Consider the following 18,863-nt stretch of genomic DNA (forward strand, 5'->3'; position numbering starts at 1 on the left):
CAGCTTCTCTGGGCAACCTGTTCCAGTGTTTCACCACCCTCACAGTAAAGGATTTCTTCATAACGTCTATGTCTTTCAAGTTTGAAGCCATTACCCCTTGTCACTGCAAAAAGGCCCATGTCAAAAGTCCTTCTCCAGCTCTCTTGCAGCCCCCTTTAGGAATTAGTAGGCTGCTCTGAGATCTCCCCAGAGCATTCTCTTCTCCAGGCTGAACAACCCCAACTCTTTCAGCCTGTCTTCACAGATGAGGTGCTCCAGACATCTGATCACTTTTGTTCCCCTCCTCTAGACTCACTGTAATGGGACTATGGGCTTCTTATGCTGGGGGCCCCAGAGCTGGAGTAGAGGGGGGCAGTCACCTCCCTTGACTTTCTGGTCATGCTGTTTTTGGTGCAGCCCAATATACAGTTGGCTTTCTGGGCTGCAAGTATACACTACTGGGTCATGTCCAGCCTCTCATCCACCAGCACCCCCAAGTCCTTCTCCCCAGGGCTGCTCTCAGTCCACTCTCCAACCAACGTGTATTTGTGCTTGGGATTACCTTGACCCATGGGCAGAACTTCAGACTTGACCTTGTTGAACTTTATGAGGTCGACACAGCTTATTTAATTTGTCCATGAAGATGTAGCAGTCCAGTGAAAAAGACGCTTCAGTGATTCGATGCCTCTCTTTTCCCTCCACACTTCTCAGTGATAGGTTCACAGGTTTACAAAAGTTGCCGTTTTCTTTTCAATAAGGGACCAGCATTTTGCAGTCTAGAAATCCTTGTTTTGTTGGGGCACACCAACTCCATCATCAAATAATGGTGAAAATAAAGCAAAATGCAGGCTTCTACATAGACACAGAGAAACTTCCATTCAGGCATAAACATCATCTTGTATGGGCCAGCAAAATTACTTTTTAGTGGCAAACCAGGGCAGTATTTCAGAACATATTATGTTTACTTGTTACTTTTAATGAAGTAATAGTGCAGTAATAACAACTGGCAACTAACAGGAATAATGCTGTTGTTAATCAGAGAGTTTGAAAATATAACTGAGATAATATATTTTGTAATAGAAGACATGCTTCTCAGGCATAATAACATTGGCTTTTTATGTTTTCTGGTCAGCTGTCATCTAATAAACCCTAATTTCTTTTTTGCAGTTGGATATACCATGAATGACCTGATATTTGAGTGGCTAAGTGATGGACCTGTGCAGGTTGCGGAGGGTTTAACCTTACCACAGTTTATTTTGAAAGAAGATAAAGAACTTGGTTATTGCACAAAGCATTACAACACTGGTGAGCATTATTCTGGTTTTTTCTATCAATTGCTCCAGTGGTATCTCTTGTCGATTTTTGAAAGGAAAATATGGGTAAAATGAAAAAAAATAAATTCAAATTAAAATTTAGTTCAGCCACGCATTTTTAAATTTGAAAAGAAAGAAATTTTCTCCTTTTAATTTTAGTTTGAAACATTTTGTTTCCAAATTTTCTTTAATTTCATTAAAGGTATCCTAATATCCTTAAAATCCTTAAAGGATTTAAAATGTGGTGTTGATATCCTTAAAATGAAATTTTTTAACAAACTAACTCTTTCAGTAAATATTGATGAATCACTTTTAATGTACTGATTTTTCTGAACCTGATTTATTTCTCCAGCATATCAAATTGCCAGTGAAGAAAAATGTAAAATTTTCACCAGCTTTTATGGGTGGTCTAATTTATGAGATCTAGTATGTGAAAGGACAGTGTTTTCATTGCTGATCTGAATAGTGTACAGATATGAAATGTTGGGAGATTAAATTTTTGTTTAATAGTCTATTGCTTTTTCTTGTACTTGCTGTTAAGAAGTTTCGAATTCTGTATTTTCTATCTTTAGCTTTACAGAGAAGAGAGGACTCTGTTAAAATTTTGATTTAGCTGCTGGGAGTTTATTTAATATGGACAGCATTTAGAGAACAGTTTTCTGGGTGCTTTCTGAGATTAAATATAATCCGTCTCGTCTAAAATAGCTTTTTCATCATTTCAGCATAAGAGCTGATCTGGTTGCATCAAATACATTTGTTTCACTCTGTGAAATAATACAATGTGAGAGGTTCTACCTCTACTAAAAGTAAAGTCACATTTATTTCTTATGAAAAGAAAGCTATTGTTTTGTATTTTTATAAATGCAGCTTCTCATTTCAGAGCCCAAAGTACCAAGGAAGGAAAACTTTGTGATTGGCACTCCCATTACTGTCTTCTCTGTAGTATATCCTTGAGATTTAGTGTGAAATTAAAACATGGATAAAATCTATTACTCAGCCTTCTCCTAAACTCACTGTCCAGGCTGTGATACTAGAGTCTGGAGAGCCTTTGACATACTGGGTTACTGTCCTGCCATTGCTGTCATACGTGGCCACCACACCCCTTTTTCAGACTCCTTCTGTGTGGGCAGACTGGTCAGGAACAAGCCACTACCCAGATCTCAGCATCTGCCCTTTGAGTCACAGGTCCAGTCACTCATTTTAGAACTTCTGGCCCTGTCAAAAGATATTATTCAGTTTGTCTGCGCTCCTCTCTTTGTCCAACAGCCTCTGCATTCTCCTTTGTGCCAACTCTTGAGCCCCACCATTCGGCATTGTAGACTAGCAGGAAAATACAGATACATCAAAATAGGAAAAAACAATCTAATTTCCCCTGAAAGGGTGTATGAGGAACAATACATCTTCACGCATTTGACCAACTAACACAAAAAAGGGGTCCTTTGAAATCATTAGTATGACACTTCAGGAATGACAGGCTCTTATAGTCAGCCTGGAGAGTGAGAGCCCTCACAGTGTCTAAACCACAGTAATTCTGAGAGCAGCGCAGAGTGACTGCATTAGTAACTGATGAGCTGTTGCTACTCAGGGCTCAGCATCCTCTGCTGCACAAGTAGCTCCGCTGTCAAGCTCTCCCAAACTTCTGCCCTCCATGACCGCTGTGGAGCAGCTCTCTGTTTTTTGAAGAATCACTCACCTTCCATGAGAGATTGTTTTAGGCTTTCTGAAGTCAGAATTTTAGCAAAATTCAAAGTAGAGTTTGAGTTGATTGTGCTGTGAGACGTAATCCACAGACACAGGCAAGTGACATGAGCAGAATGAGAAGGAGTGTGATCTACCATGGGACTGTAACACTAGTAGTTTCATGATTTGTCTGTTCAAATATGGTTGCTTAATCTGCTGTCATTAAAAGACAAAAATGCTGTCCCCTTTTAATACTAAACATAATAGTTGTCTAAAGTAAAAGCTCACTAAATTTTGAGAAAAGTAACATTACATTGTATTGTCTGGAGGTACAACAGTTGTGCTAATATTAATTTTCTCAGTTAATACAAAGAACTGGGCACAGATTGCTTCTGTTTTGCCATGTTTTCCCCAAATTATCATGCAACAAGTGGCTGTCTGGCATTTGTATATCAGGACCTGCTTATAGTGTTAGGTTAGAAAACAGGCCATGCATCTAATCTATGTTCAGAAAAACAAGAAAAAAATGTGCAAAAAGCATTTATGAAAGTAATTTCATGTTCTAGGAAAGTTTACATGCATTGAAGTCAAGTTTCATTTGGAGCGTCAGATGGGATACTATTTAATCCAGATGTACATTCCTAGCCTGCTGATTGTCATTTTATCCTGGGTTTCTTTCTGGATCAACATGGATGCTGCTCCAGCCAGAGTTGCACTGGGTATCACCACAGTTTTGACAATGACCACACAAAGCTCAGGATCGAGAGCTTCCCTCCCAAAAGTAAGGAAATAATTTTGTACCACAAATTTTTTATTAATGAGAAATATTTGTGCTACTTTTTTAAGGTTCTGAAAGGTCTGTGTAAATATACATCTCATAAGAATACATGAGAATGGGATAACTGTGTGATGTTAAATTGTTGCAATACCCTTGCATTTGTATTAACAGAAGTTGCTGCTGTTTTGTGGGATGGCTGGACAGTTCAGCAGTATGGATTTTTAATGAGCTTCCACTAGTTTTGACACTTAGTTTTCAGTATTTAGAAACCAGATTTTCTGAAGTATTTAGATACCTGACTGAATTTCTCTCAGACTGGGGACTTTAAGAACACTGTCTGATCTTCTGTGGACTGTTAGTCTGTCACATATCTTGATGTTTCTAGATATGGCCCTTAGTCCAATGGATATATAAATATACCCCCCCAAATATATATCAAATACATATATATAGCATGCATATACCTAGATGATTTCTCTGGAGAACCTTTTCAGTGCAGAACTGCTGATGTCTTTGTTTCACGGCAGAATTTATCCACGTGTTCATTCAAGTGTCATCTGAAGATCTTCATCCTGTCTATGCACAAAAATATCCTCTCATTCAAATTTTGTGGTCTTTTTAATCCTGGCCAGATGCTGTAGATGGATTTACCGATTACAGACTGTGTTTTTTGTTTAGTCAGACTGACAGCTCTTTTCAGCAAAGGCACAGCTCAAATGCTTCTGATGATAGCATTCCCAGCAGAATTTCATGTGCATGCTCAGGTTTTGTACAATTTTCTGGAAGAGAGCTCAGAGGTAGGTCAGTTTGCAGTAGTCTAAGGAGTTATGAGATATACTCCCTGAAGAGTACTTTTACAGCATCACTGGGAGTGGGGTCATAGCATCAATGAAAAGCACAAATTTTGAGTGTTTGTGTATATCATGATCCATTTCAAGAAATCATGCTGTTACCCTCAGTATCACATTTAGTCTCATTCCAAATACCGCAATTTGCTCAAGTGGAGTACATATATGGCAACTTCAAAAAGAGCACAGATTGTGTTACTCTTGTTAGTAATGAGAAAGTATCACTTAAAAATCTGGTGACTCCATTATTTCATTCAGCTTCTCTTGTTTATTTGGAAATATATATAATTTTCCATGCAAATTGAAAGCCTCTCACATATTAACTCAGAATTTCAAATGGAAAATTTATTAAATATTTATTCAGACAATTCAGTCAATATTATCAGTGAAAATTCTGAAAAGAAAGTCTAAAAAGAGATAGTCTTGGCAAGGAGCATACAGGCTCTGTAGATAACAAGTTTGGAGTCACTGAAGACTATGTCTAGATCCTGCAGTATGACTCCATGTGATATATTCCAAGTTTCTTATAGATTAACTGGCTTAAGAATTCTGGACAGTACAGTCACTGTAGCAGAGATTTCCACCCACATTTCCTACTGTGCAAGCTTATCCTGAAAAGAGGCTCTACAGTGTTAGCATGCCCCAAGTACTAATGCTTTAGAAAGAGTTTTTATCATAACCTTTAATCCAGCCAAAATGTTTTCCCTTTTGCATTCTGTCTTGTTTGAGTAGAAAAGTATTTGCTGAGTGGAAGAAATGGGAAGATCCGATGTTTGTTGACTGTGGCTATTTGATTATCAGAGTGGTTCTTCTCCAGCCTCGGGATTAAATACATTTATCTCAGCAGCGGTCAGAGAACAGTGATGCTCTGCCCATACTCCACCTTCTCCTGTTCTGCTGAGTTCTTTTGCCAACACAGGCACTAGGAGGAAGTATCTCATCAGAAAGCCCAACACACTTATTTCAGTCAGGCTGCACCTGGCTGTTGCAATTTCACTGTGTGATTCAGCTGAGCTGTACTTTATAGCTTTAATCTCTGTATGTTAGTTAATCCTCGTGGGGACTTTTGAAGGTGCGTCAAATGACTTAAAAATGTGGTTCTAAGTAAATGCTACCATATCTGCCAGCTGACTCCCACCTTGGATGACTCAGGCACTTGAAGAAACATGGACACCATACAGGTCCGATATGACCAGTACCTGATTCCTTACACATAGAAGCAAGCTTTTCTTGCTATTGCTGTTGCAGGCACTTAGCTGTTTTAAAACTTCATTTGTAACTTAATACCAAAATTGTGTTTTATAGTTTATATAATAAAATCTGTCCAGCTGAGATGCATTTAGAAATAAAAATAAGAAAAAAATTGAATCAAATCAGTGTCAGATCTGAAATCTCAAAATGCCTCTTTAAAAGTAATGTTTTTTAAAGTCCTGTCTACATATTGCCAAGACATAGGAAGTTAGGCTGCCAATAAACTATCCATTTAAAAATTGCTCCAAGCATGAATATCTGGCAGAATAAGATAGGTCAAGAAAGTTATTTTTGCAAAAATACTGAAAAAAACAGATGCAACTTTGCTTTGTGAAAGCAGCCTACTTTTGAATACAAGAGTTATAATTTCTTCCTTCATGTCCTGTTCTTATTAACACAGATTCGTGCAGTTTAACTTTAGCTTTAATTTACCCAGTCTCATGCCAAGACTTTCATTCTATTCTTTTCTATTTTAATAGACTTTTATCACCAAAAAAACAAAACCAAAAAAGCATCAAAACTCAAAACTCACCAGCTTTAAAGGGAATAATTCCTTTACCTAAAGAAAAGCAAAGAATTGTGATAAGATTCCTTAGGGGTTTTTGTCTGTTTCCAAGTTACTATCTAAATGACTAAGTGTTACTGTTTAAAAGTAATTACCTGCATATTGTTCTCAACCCTGTTATAAGATAGCATGAAAACATTCTGTTTGTTTAAAACTACTCTTTTCCATATTAATAACCAACTTTCATTTTGATGCAGAGATTTCATAATAGTAGGTCATGGCAGCATGGGCATTAGGCATTCCGTTGTTGAAAACTAAACATAAGATTGAGACTGCTGAAAAGACATTGAAAGAATAAAATTAATTCCATCTGAGGCTCGTATTTGCTGCACATAAGAGAAACATCTAGAAAGTCTCTTCTAAGTCAAATATAATTATATTTCTTTTGTAAATTTTGTAGCATTTCTGTGGAATCACTGTACTTTTAGAATTTTGAAATTCTGGCTAAGAATATAGGGTCAAATTCCAATATCAGCAGCATAGTAATAAAAAAATCAATATGCTTTTTAAAAATTATTATTCTCTGAAGTCTATTTCTTCCTTACCAAAGGCAGGAATAAACCATGAGACAGTTTACATGACAGCAAAGCTACTGTTCTAGGAAGGGCGACCTGCAGTGCCTGTTTCAGGTTCTCTTCCTCCACATTTTTAGCATAAATTGAGCAATGGTGCACCCTGCCTCCTTCATGGTCATGAAATAATGATTTTCTGTGTAGGGAGGATCATCGAGAAATATTCACTGTGGTGCCAGTCTCTTTTAAAGTGATGAAATTATTTTTTGTTTGTTACAGAGGCATCCTGTAACCAGATTTACCCTAGCTGGCTGTGTTAGGGAGTGGTAAGGAACTCACCCACAAAGCTGAGATGGAATACTCTTCCTCCAGTTTGGCTGACCCATCTCTGGAATTCCCAGGAACGGTGATCCAAACTAGCAGAGTTGCTATGATCAGTTCCCCTTCCCACACTTTCATGTGTGTAAGTGTTACCCTAGGTTGACATTCTGTGTCTGAATTCCTCTGATTGTGTCATCACTTTCCACTCGGAAACTTTGGCTGTGCAAATGTTTGTGCACCCAGCTGCACCAGTGGCTCTTGCCCATCGGCCAGCTAAGCAGAAATCCTGGTGTCCAGCTGGGTCATCGGTATGACCACAAATCTGTAGTGAAATCCTCAAGAAACTCTGAGCTTTCTGTGTGAGTCCTGTGCATAAGCCAGGGAGATCCCTTGCACCCAGGGTTTGCTGGACTTCATCTCTGCAGAGAAACTCTACTTCACCCAAATTAGGAATCTGATGTAACAAACCATACACCCATGCAATGCTCAGAACATTCTTGCTTGCTGGAAGTATGAGACTCATGGACTGAAACAGCAGCATGTACTCATCAAAATCTGGACTGAGGATTGTCTGGGCATCATAAGGGACACCTAGACATTGGAAAATGTCCTTTGGTATTTTATGGTCTCAGCTATGTGTAAGCTGAGGGTGTAAAAGGGGAGGGTGTCAAGGTCTAGTAGAGCAGAATTGTTGAGGTGTTACAAAACAGTTCTTAAAAGCACTGAGGGACCATTTTCATGCTATTCTGTTTATTTGTAAATGGCTCTCCTTCAGTTGAATCAACAGAATAAAAAGTTTTAAAGCATTTTCAAAAGAAGCATTTGAAAGAATAATAAGTTCTCTGCTGTGCTAGTTGTGCATTTTTAAGGTTGTTTTCTTCTTAAAACACTTATATAAACCAAACCTTAGCAACAAAAGTCCAAGGAAATGAATTACTTTTAATGCCATAAAGAAAAACATTTGAGTATATTTTAAGTCAAGCGAGTGATAGCAACTGTATTTTATTCAGTTGCAAAGCATTCATACTGTGTTACCTTAATGCACAGTGCTTAATGAATGCATGTTTTCTCCCCAGGGAACAATCTGTGCAGAAAAAAAGTCTCATTCAAAGCTCACCAAAACTTCTAGAACTCCTTCCATTCACTTCATTTTGTTTTGAATCACTAAATGCATTACCAAATGCAATAAAAGCATTATATCCTTTATAAAAACATTAATAAGTGCAGAGACTTGCAAAACCAAAGTCAATGAATTCTATCCCCTTTGGCAGTAGATGAATGCTTTTATGTGTCATCTATATCTCCAGCATATCTGGAGACTTTTAAAGATTCTTGGGCTTTTGGCAGATCTGTCTTTCCTTTTTTTGAATGCCAGAAGTTATCAAGTAAAGAAGATCCAAAAATATGGCACTTTTTTTTTTTAAATTATTTTGATTTAAGGTTAAAATTATACCATCATAAAATTAAAAAAAAAAAAAAAAGGAAATGAGGAACAATAGCAATAAGGACAAAAGAATAAATGCTTTTATCTGTGATGATTTTGTTCTGTGTTCATTTGTTTTCATAGGAAGTAGAGCACCTAAGGGGATAGTTTACTCTTTCATTAGGAAAGCACAGAGATGATACGTTTTAGTGCAGCATAATGGTAAAAAAGCAATAATGAAGTAACTTGGAATGGAAGCAATTTTTTTGACAAATTACTTTTACTCTAGTCTCAGGATCTGAAGAGGAAATATAGGAGTAATTTAGCAATCATGAGATTTATTAATTGGCACTGGGCTTATGTGGGTGTCTAAGCATTTTACACACTGCTTAAATAATTAAAACAACTCTATTTTTATTAGATATTTACAAATTCCTGTTGGAGACATAATGGTACAAAAACATTACCTTTATAATGAAGTGTGTCTGCTCTACATCACATATTTATGTATCTTGATAGGGGTATTGCAAACAAATGCACACTTTTAAAAAATTTGTTCAGGACTCTTAAATTGATTTAAAAAGAAATATTCTATTGATTGTCAGTTTTCTAAAAGAGTGTATCCTGTTCAAAATCTTAGGAAGTCATGCTACATGGTCAGTGAGCTGTGAGGAACTATTCTTCAGTCATGTACCTGCATGGAAATGTTAGCACTTATTTGATTTGTTAATTTCCAGCATTCTTATATAACTTTCTTTTCCCTTGACATTGTAGTTTTAACATACAACATATATTCCTTCTTTTATTTATACTAAAAGATCATTAAACCTGCTTTAACTCTTCTTTTGGGGGTTGACAACTAAATTTTGCATAAAGACAATGTTTTCAATATCCATTTCATGCAGTATTTGACACTGGATATAGAGATCTGTTCTATACTACATAACAAAGGAAATCACATAGACTGAACCTACTTTTCAACAAAAAAGTTCCAAAATAAAAACAGGGTTTTAAGTAAGTGAGTTTTTCTTCACATACTGAAGAGATTAATTGGGTACAAACTGATTGTGACTAAATATATACTTTTGTGTGTAAAATAAACAGTCCAACAAAGTACTATAAAAATTTCCTGTCAAGAAATTTATAAGCACCTGCTCATAACATACAGTTCAGAAAATGTGGTTTCTGATTCTGCTCCACAGTTTTTTCATATTCCTTTCCTCTATTCTTACTTCTCCTCTCTTTAATTATGTTTTGTCATGAATGATTTTGAGGCAGGATATTAATGTGTTTGTGCTTGAGGGCAGGAGAGTGTTTGAACTGCAGTGGGAGTTGTGGTACCTGTATCAGATGATACGTGGAGTACCAGAGAGAACTTCCTATCCACTTCAAATATCAGTAGAACTGTGGCCATATTGATACCAGCTTGAAAATACGTGCTTGGCCCTGATTGAAAGACTGTGTGGTGCCCATAGACTTCTCTGCTGTTTCCAACTACAGGAGCTGGTCTTGTAAAAAACACTTTCCTTTCTTGCAAATTTTTCACCTCTGAGACTCAGGTAGATACTTACAGAGCTGGCCTTTGCAGTTACAGCTTCACTGGGAGCAGAAATCTCAATTAGAACAATGTTCGATGAGCTTTGGCACAGTTATATGTGCTGTGATCATGCATCCATAATAGGAAGAATTTTTTTTCTTCCATTCTGCAACCATTTCCAGTTCTATAAAAGTCTTCAGTATGCTGCACAAGTAAAAAGATGAAAACCAGCATTATCCATGCTTCTTGTGAAAGGAGCAGGAGGAAGAAATTTGTAGATGTTAAACAGAGCACCTAAATCTGTTGCTAGAAATTGTCACATTATTCTGTTTGGCTTGGCCACACATATGTGGTGCCCTGGACAATCTTTAGGTCTTAGAGTGGTTATCTGTGGATTCTAGTGATTCCCTCTACCCTTCATTCTGTGCAAGACTGATGAGATACTGACTGGTATGTTGTCTGATTAATACTGATAAAAACTAATACATTAGGATGTACAGCAGATTCTACTCTATGAAAGTAAAAAATAAATGACTGATTAAATTGGTCACTTTTCCCACTGTACTCATCTAAACATTAAAGTTTACTTTTCTCTATAGTGAAGAGAGTGGTATTTACTGTACAACAAAAACAGTAGTTTGCTGTTGTGTGTGACAGCTAAAAGTATGCAATAAGATGTGTCTGAATACCTCTGAGATATGGTTTGAGTACTCCTGGCACTTCCTCAGAAGGTTTTATAATGCAGTCATCTGTGAGGGCAGGCATTCAGCAGAGCCTATTTCAACATCAGGGAAGAGTTGAAGTTGTCGTGCACACCAGTCTGCCAGTTGTTTCATAATCCTGGCATGGTACTGGAGCTCTTCAGCTTCACTGTCACATCCTCTAGGACTTTCTGGTGGCTTTTAGTGTCTCTCTGAGGAGTGCTCAGTGCTGCTCTTTCACAGACATAAGCACTGCAAACCCTCTCTGAAGCAGTGACGTACACTGTTGTGGCTCAGTCGTTTCAAGTAATTGCAAGCCTTGACTCTATTAGATCATCTAGAACTATTACTTATGAATATCTTCTGTTAATATTTCATTTGAAATAATCTTGATGGGACCCCCTGGAGTCTGGGAAAACCACTTTCATTTGCAGTTTACCTTAAGGCTGCCGCCTTCCAGTCTGAACATCAGTGCACACAGCACGTGGCTGCTGAGGCAGCTGGGCCATTAACATCTTACTCCCAGAAGTTGTCTATGAGTGACAGTGGAACCTTTTGAATTCTGTTACTTGAATGACAGACCCCTTTTTTTTTCTTTTCGTTTGGGAAACATTTTCATGAAAAAAATTTCTTGTTGATATTGATACCTAAAATTATTAACCCCTCCCTTTCCCTCGCCCCTGCAAGAAAAACAGAGACAAGTTACTTTTTTCATGCATACATCAAATAATACAGGAGGAAGAACTAAGTGTCTCATTGTGTCTTGTTTTTACATGTAATATCTGTGTTATGACATAACTGTGACTTTAATTTGCCAATAGTTTGGCAAAACAGTCTTTGCTGTACTAAAATCAGCTTTGGAAATGAAACAATTCTAAACCAGGCATTGGCAAGAAACCAATATAATTTGTTTTTTAAGGCATGGAAATATAGTCATGCATTCTAGAATGTGTCATTATTCACAGATCCTTAAACTAAAGTTTTAAACTCTGATGAATTAATCTCTTTTTCTCCTTATTTCTTCTTCTTAGAAGCTTGAAGTTAATTGAGATATCTTGTCTCAAAAAGAAGAGAGCATGAGAGTAAAAGCTTTGATCCTCAGTAGCTTCTGTCTGGCATTAGGCCTTCCTGCTTGTGAGAAACAGACATAGTGCGCTATCTTTCCTCATTTTACCAAAGGTTAAGGCTCAGGAGAACTGGAGTCTGAACTCTCAGTATGTCTAGAGAGAAATGTAAGTGACTAAATCACAGCAGAAAATATAAGTTACCAAAAAAGGGGAGAACACATAACAAATGTTCCTCTGTACATTGATTCATAGAAAAACTGGTACGATTATGTTACAAATGATTGTCAGTAATGACACTATTATAAGGAGAACATATCAATATTTGTCACATGTGGAAGAAACTCTTCCTGCTATAAGGTTGTCTACTGAGGAACTAAAAATTGCCCTAAATTATTTAATCAATATAAATTATTGCATTTTCTGTCTCTTTTCTGCAGAAGGGCATTTTCCTTGTGTATGTAATAGCAATCAAAACGATTTACTGATTGATTCATACTAAAATTTCATTAACAGTGCTACTTTTAAAATTTATCTGTGGTCAGAAGGCATTGATGTCCATCCATTTATAGGGGATAATCAGCTTAAAAACAATTTCCAAGGGAAGTATAGAGATAGTTACAGACAGCAATGAGAGCATCACCCTCCTGGAGCATCCCACTCTATGTTTGAGCATGCTCTGCTCATAAAAAAAATGTCTTAAAACCACTTTAAATTTGCATAGAACTGACAAAGACAAAATGAAAAATTAAGAAAGTGAAGCAGCCCAAATGTCAGGATTATAATAAAAGCTCTTTACAGTTAGACAGTATGTTCTGTTGCTTTTTCTAATTCAAACAACCAAGCTACTCGCTTGCTTTTTTTAAGGAAGCCGTTGTTGTCTGACAGGATCTATTTTATGAGTTTGTTGGCTGCATTTTGCTGTCTCCTGAAACTTCTAGCACAAACAGAATCTGCTCAGAATGAAAACAAAATCCTGTCACCAGGAATGACGTGAACTAAAGCATTCAGATGCTCAGGCTTTGCTGATGCCTTTATTTCTTACCAGAGCTCCCCAAAGCCAAGGATAACTGAGCTATGCTACAAAGATAGTGCAGAACAATTCAGTTATGCATATATCTATCCCTGGATATGAAAAAGAACACCCCAACATTGCTTTTCTCTATCTCAAAAAGGCTAACATACTACTTCAGGAAGCAACATGATCTTTTTTAATATGTCTTGTTTTCTTTGTCTGTCCCATCTAGTGAGTGGGAAGAAAAACACATAATTATCCTCTTAATTGGTTAATTATTTTCTCTGAACTTGGTTCATTATTCATGTTTTATTAATGGTGTAGTGTTGGTTCTAACTGGGCAGTGTTTGGGGTTTCTTGGTAAATAATAAATGAGATTTTTTTTTTTTTTTTTACAATTTTCTAATGCCCTAATTTTAGAATCAGGATAAACACTACACTGCTTACACTAGAAGTGTTAAGTGTGTACCACACAGCTGCATATAGGAGTCACTTCTTATCGTTTCCTACACTGACAGGAACAGGAGACAGATGTTTCACAATCAGTTAAAAATGTGTGTACTACACATCCTTCCAGGCAAGACTTGTAACTTGGCAAATTATTTCATGGTTAATTGTTTAAAGGTAGAACTCTCTCAGTGAGTGCAGCCATAAGAGTTGATTAGCTTCTTACATTAATGAGGTTTCAGTAAAAGCTTTTCCCAAATTGAAAGGCATATCTAATTAAAAGACTTTGGATTGCCTGAGTATGGGAACTGCACTTCACAGCAAGTTCATCTGGCCAGTTTCATTCATGATTTCCACAATTACTCTGACTTCCTCCAGATGTGCTTCCCTCTTACTTGAGGAAAGGCAGACTCAATAGCAGCTGTTGACCACAGCAGAGTTCAAAATCATCTTAGCCAGCTCCTCTGTCTACCATCTGTGAAAGAGATTTTTGAAATAAATCCTTGGCACATTGGTAGCTGTTGTTCTCATTGTGATTTTTTTTTTTTTTTTAATTTATACTCTTTTGAGATGCTCTTCTGAAAGGCAAGTGAAAATCACCCTGAAAAGAGAATGAAAATCAATTTTCAGGTATGCTATCTTCAGCTAAAAACAAATTCTGGTGTTTTCAGCTAAAATCAAATAAATAGTTCTTCCTAGCTCCTCTTTGTCTGTGTAGTATGCATTGCATTAGATCTGTGCTCCAGCAATGATATACACTTTAGGTGGGCTCAAACATTTTCTGTGAGGAACTGCTTTTTATAAAAAAAAAAAAAGGTATTTTAGAATAATATTTTCATTTATTGGAAAATTTTCCCAAATAGTTTCTGTTCACTTCCAAACACCAGTACCATCACAATGTATGATTTCTCCAATACATATTTTTTGGGGTTTTTTTGTTTGTTTGGTTGGTTGGTTGGTTTTTGTTTGTTTGTTTGTGTTTTTTTTAAACTGCCTTGGTACATTTCAATCAAAAGTTAATCAGTCTAAAATAGCTAAAAATTTTGACATGAAAATTGAAATTATAGATATTATTCAATTGACATTTTTTAAAAATGAAATTGTGATTTGTGACTTTTTTTTTTTTTACATTTTCTTTTTTAATTCTAATTTAGAAGACATTTCTGAAGTGTCAAAAATCCCCAGGGATGGGAAAAATGACATCCCATTCAGATCTAACATTTACTGAGATACTGGTAGGCACTTTTCAAGTGTGAATAATATTAAGAGTTCAGAGAAAATTGCTCTGATTAAAACCTTACTGCATAAGATCAAGCTCAGGCACTGAAAGACTGAGAAGAGAATAAAATCAAGCTGCCTCCTAGTGAGCTCCAGCCATGCTCTTTGTAGCTGGCATATGAAGCTTCCAGCCATTGGAGCATAGTTTAGCCTATTGTTTCGGTTCTGATGTGGCTTAGTGACTTGTAGAAATAATTTTCCAAGTCCAGAAGGACAATGTGACCCACTAGGATAACAGTATTTTTTGCATCCAATTTCTATTACAATTGTGTTCAATAAATACTCTATATTTGGCTTAAATGTGTCTTAAAAGTGTGCAGTGTTGTTTTGAAAATTAAATTTGGAAGTTTATTCTTGTCTGGTCTGCAGATGCTGTCCAGACCTGGTGTCTTTTTTCATGCAAGAAATCCTACGATGAAATCAAGCAATCTTTTGATTCTTTTTTTCTTTTTCATAAACTTCACAGAATGAGCTTCTTTTATCTCTCATTGTCTTCTTCAATCTTGTATCTTTCTCGGCGTGCCAATACAGTCTTCTAAAATGTAGCAACCACAACTATGCTACAATGGAAACTCTTAATATAGCTTTCTTCTTCCTTCTCCTCCTCTTCTGTTCTGTTTGTAGACTCAATAGTCAAATTCCCCTTTTCCCCACAGCTTCGCAGAGCTGATGTTCCATTGCCATCCCTTTCTGTACCCCTTGTGGTGCCTATTGATTGGTCCTCACTTTCCTCTGGTTTTATCTTTTTTTAAAAGTATTTCTTTTTTTTTCTTTTTTTTTTCCCCCTCAATAGTAATACCTATTTCTGCTTCTCCTGTAAAGACAGGAAGGGCTTTAAAACCCAGATTTAGCCTATTTGATGGCAGTTACTAAAATTTTTTACTCTTGCACAGTTGTAACCTACTTAGTAAATAGGAAAATATGTGCAACAGTCCATACTTTTGCCATGTAAACCAGGACAAGTTATTGGTTTCTGAAAGCCTGGCTGATTGTAAAGGGTTAATTCTCAGTGGGAGGAAACTTACAGAGAAAGTTGTATCTGAAGAAACATCAGTGTGTAAATAAGGACAGAAAGGCAGACTGAAAGTTTCCATGACTTTTTTTATCATTCGTGGAATAAGAGAACTTAACTGAAATAAAAATGGAAAAGTTCAATTATAATGAGTAGTGACTTAAAGGGAGTATCAGAAAGTGTTGTGAAAAACAGCAGTATGTGTTCATTTAGCCAGTTATATAGCAGTAGAGTCTAGGGCAGCTGGGAAAGGTGTGGTTGCCTGAGAGCTTCACGGGTCCCAGCCAGCCAAACAACTGATGGTTTGGGAGTATTGGGGAGGTGAAGTCAATAACATCTAATAGGAACAATGTGGATCAGTATGGAACTTGTAAAAGAGAAGTTTATGAGCTTCATTAATTATAAGACAGCAGAGTTCCAGTGACAGCATTAGTCAGAGAGGAGAAAAAGCTCTTCATGAGCAAAGCAGATAGGCAATAATTTTTAGTATCAATTACAGGGAATAAAGACAATGTTAAAAATAGTGAAAATTTTAAAATGTAGAACTGCTTTTGGATTTGAGGAACTGTACTAATGTAATGAATCATTTGTCTATCCATGCAAGATGAAAAATGTACAGGAAAAAAGACAAAACTGCTTAACGTACAGGGCAGGGTGAAAAGAGAGGAGGAAATAAATAACAAGACACTCAACAGTTATAGCATAAAATCAACTAGTGATGTACATCCCTAGTGATGTTGAGGCCACACCTCGAATCCTGTGTTCAGTTTTGGGCCTCTCACTACTAGAAGGATATTTTGGTGCTGAAGTGAGTCCAGAGAAAGGCAACAGAGTTGGTGAAGGATCTGGAGCACAAGTCTTATGAGGAGTGGCTGAGGGATCTGGGGGTGTTTATCCTGGAGAAAAGGAGGCTCGGAGGAGACCTTATTCCTCTCTACAACTACCTGAAAGGAGGTTGTGGTAAGGCAGGAGTTGGTCTCTTCTCCCAGGTGACAAGTGACAGGATAAGAGGAAATGGCCACAAAGTGCACACAGGGAGGTTTAGATTAGATAATAGGAAAAAATTTTTTTTGTGGGAAAGGCTGCAAAACATAGGAACAGACTATCCAGGAAGTGGTAGAGTCACCATCCCTGAAAGTGTTCAAAAAATGATGGATGTGGCACTTGAGAACATGCTTTAATAGCAGATGTGGTGGTAGTGCTAGGTTGACAGCTGGACTTGAAGATATTAAAGATCTTTTCCAACCTTAACAATTTTATGATTCTATGATTCTATATATGCATTCATATGTAGCTGTATGTGAAGCATATGAATAGAGGGCTATTTTTCAGCTGTGGTTTGTAATAACAGATTGAGGAAAGAGTAAAAGGGCCCATAATAGAAAGAAATGGTGTTCCATTTGCATTTGCATTTCTGAAGTTGTCCAGAGAAAGCCAGAGCAATTCTTTCAACTTTTATTAATGATGGCTACTTTATTATATGCATCTGTATTTCACCACTAATTTTAAATCAAAAAGTAAATAACAGACTTGTAAACATGCACTGAGATCCAGCTGTCAAAACTGAGGTGGTTGAAAGCTGTTGTCGACTGTCTTTCCCTGAGAGAAAGAGGCCGCTCTGACAGTCAGATTCTGAAGCAATTTGAGGTAAATCCAAACCCAAACATGCAATATGAAAATACTAAAAATTGTATCATAATTCAGAAATATTCAAAACATTACACTTTTTTTCCCCAGACAGGTGACTGTACAAGAATCTTCTTACCTACATCTACTGTTTGTGTGTGATTAAGGTCAAACCTGTTGTATTTAGGAAAATTAATTAATTTTTACCTTCTCGTTCTTTTTCACATGCAAGGCCAACAGGGATTAAAATAAGTGAATTGTAGATGAGGTGGTATCCAAACCCTTGTTTCATTACAGTCTGTTACACATCTTTAAATCTTTAAGACAAATAGGTTACAGGAGGTGACTCTTTAGACCCTGCACAGAGAGAGTGGAGCTTCCCACAGGGCATAATTCAGTCTGCAGTTTCAGTTTTTTAGGCAAAGAATTGCACTGCCACAAAGACTCAGTTTGAATCTTGGAGCTGTAAATTAGAAAAGAAAATTGAATACATACAAAGTAAAAATAATTGAAACGTGACTTCACAGTGGATTAAAAAATCAATTCTCAACATAAACGGGCATTCTAGGAGGAAATCAGAGAAAAGGGCTGATGTTAGTCGTTTCTTCAATGCAACGATTTCTAGATAAAAATGACTTAAGCATTTCAAGAATGGATAGTCATCTACTAACCTTATCAAATCCTCCTGCTTTTAAAATGATTGCATTTCATACTGACAGGAACCAATATTGGTTTTCTTATACCGTTTTGAGTGATATACCAAGGGCATTTTTCCATTTATGCATAAGTCTACCACACACAGTGCATTTATACAATATTCTGTGAGAGCTCTGGGTTGCGTTTATTCACATGGTGGATTTTCAGGCCTTTGTGAATGTCACTGTGATTATGCGTGTTTGAAGGAGGGAGAGGTAAATGCAAGTCTCTGACGCAGAAGGTATCTCTCTCTCTGTGCAGAAGACCAGTGTTTGAGTCTAGATTATAAAGTCAGGGTTTCTTACTCATTGAGGTCATGTTTGGTTTGCTGTTTTTTTCTGTAATTGCATTTAGAGTTCAGTACGTGGACAAGGTTACAAGTGTGTCTCAGAATCAAATATAAAGTATTTAATTGAGTCCTTTACTCTAGTGTGCCCAACAGGCTACGTGGGGAGATTCTGCAACCTTAGAGAAAATAAAAAGTTGAGCTTTACTGGTTAACTTCTGCAGTATTATGAGATCGGTGGAACTTCATACATATGGAGCAAGCACACACCGTAAAACCGAGATCTGTGTTTCGGAGTGGAGGCTAAATCTTCTGTTCCTTTAAACGGACACAAAACCTCTGACTAATTTACCAATGGGAGACTTTGTTTGAGTACATTTAGTTTTTAATGGAAGATTTCTTTTTTTTAATTAAATCAGCATTCTGTAGATAAGTATCTTCTTTTAATGCAAAATTTTGAGATTTTTGTTTTTTCAGATTATTCAGAATGGAAACATCCAAGAAACTTTTGAAGTCTTTCCATTTGGATAC

General features: G+C 36.8%; 1 protein-coding gene across 8 annotated transcripts in view; it reads left to right on the forward strand.

Annotated features, from left to right (window-relative positions):
* The window catches only part of GLRA2 (glycine receptor alpha 2), a 127,022-nt gene that overhangs the window by 46,688 nt on the left and 61,471 nt on the right, over positions 1 to 18,863 (forward strand). For 7 of the 8 annotated variants that reach the window (XM_050331926.1, XM_050331927.1, XM_050331929.1 and 4 more), the window contains exons 6-7: positions 1,147 to 1,284; positions 3,539 to 3,753. In XM_050331926.1, coding sequence (XP_050187883.1) covers positions 1,147 to 1,284; positions 3,539 to 3,753 — 353 coding nt within the window. The remainder of the gene's footprint in view (positions 1 to 1,146; positions 1,285 to 3,538; positions 3,754 to 18,863) is intronic. The other variant, XM_050331931.1, reaches the window with a different exon arrangement.

The sequence above is a fragment of the Myiozetetes cayanensis genome, unplaced genomic scaffold, assembly GCF_022539395.1.
Source record: "Myiozetetes cayanensis isolate MyiCay16 unplaced genomic scaffold, myiCay2020 scf5-8, whole genome shotgun sequence".
In the NCBI taxonomy this organism is placed as follows: domain Eukaryota; kingdom Metazoa; phylum Chordata; class Aves; order Passeriformes; family Tyrannidae; genus Myiozetetes; species Myiozetetes cayanensis.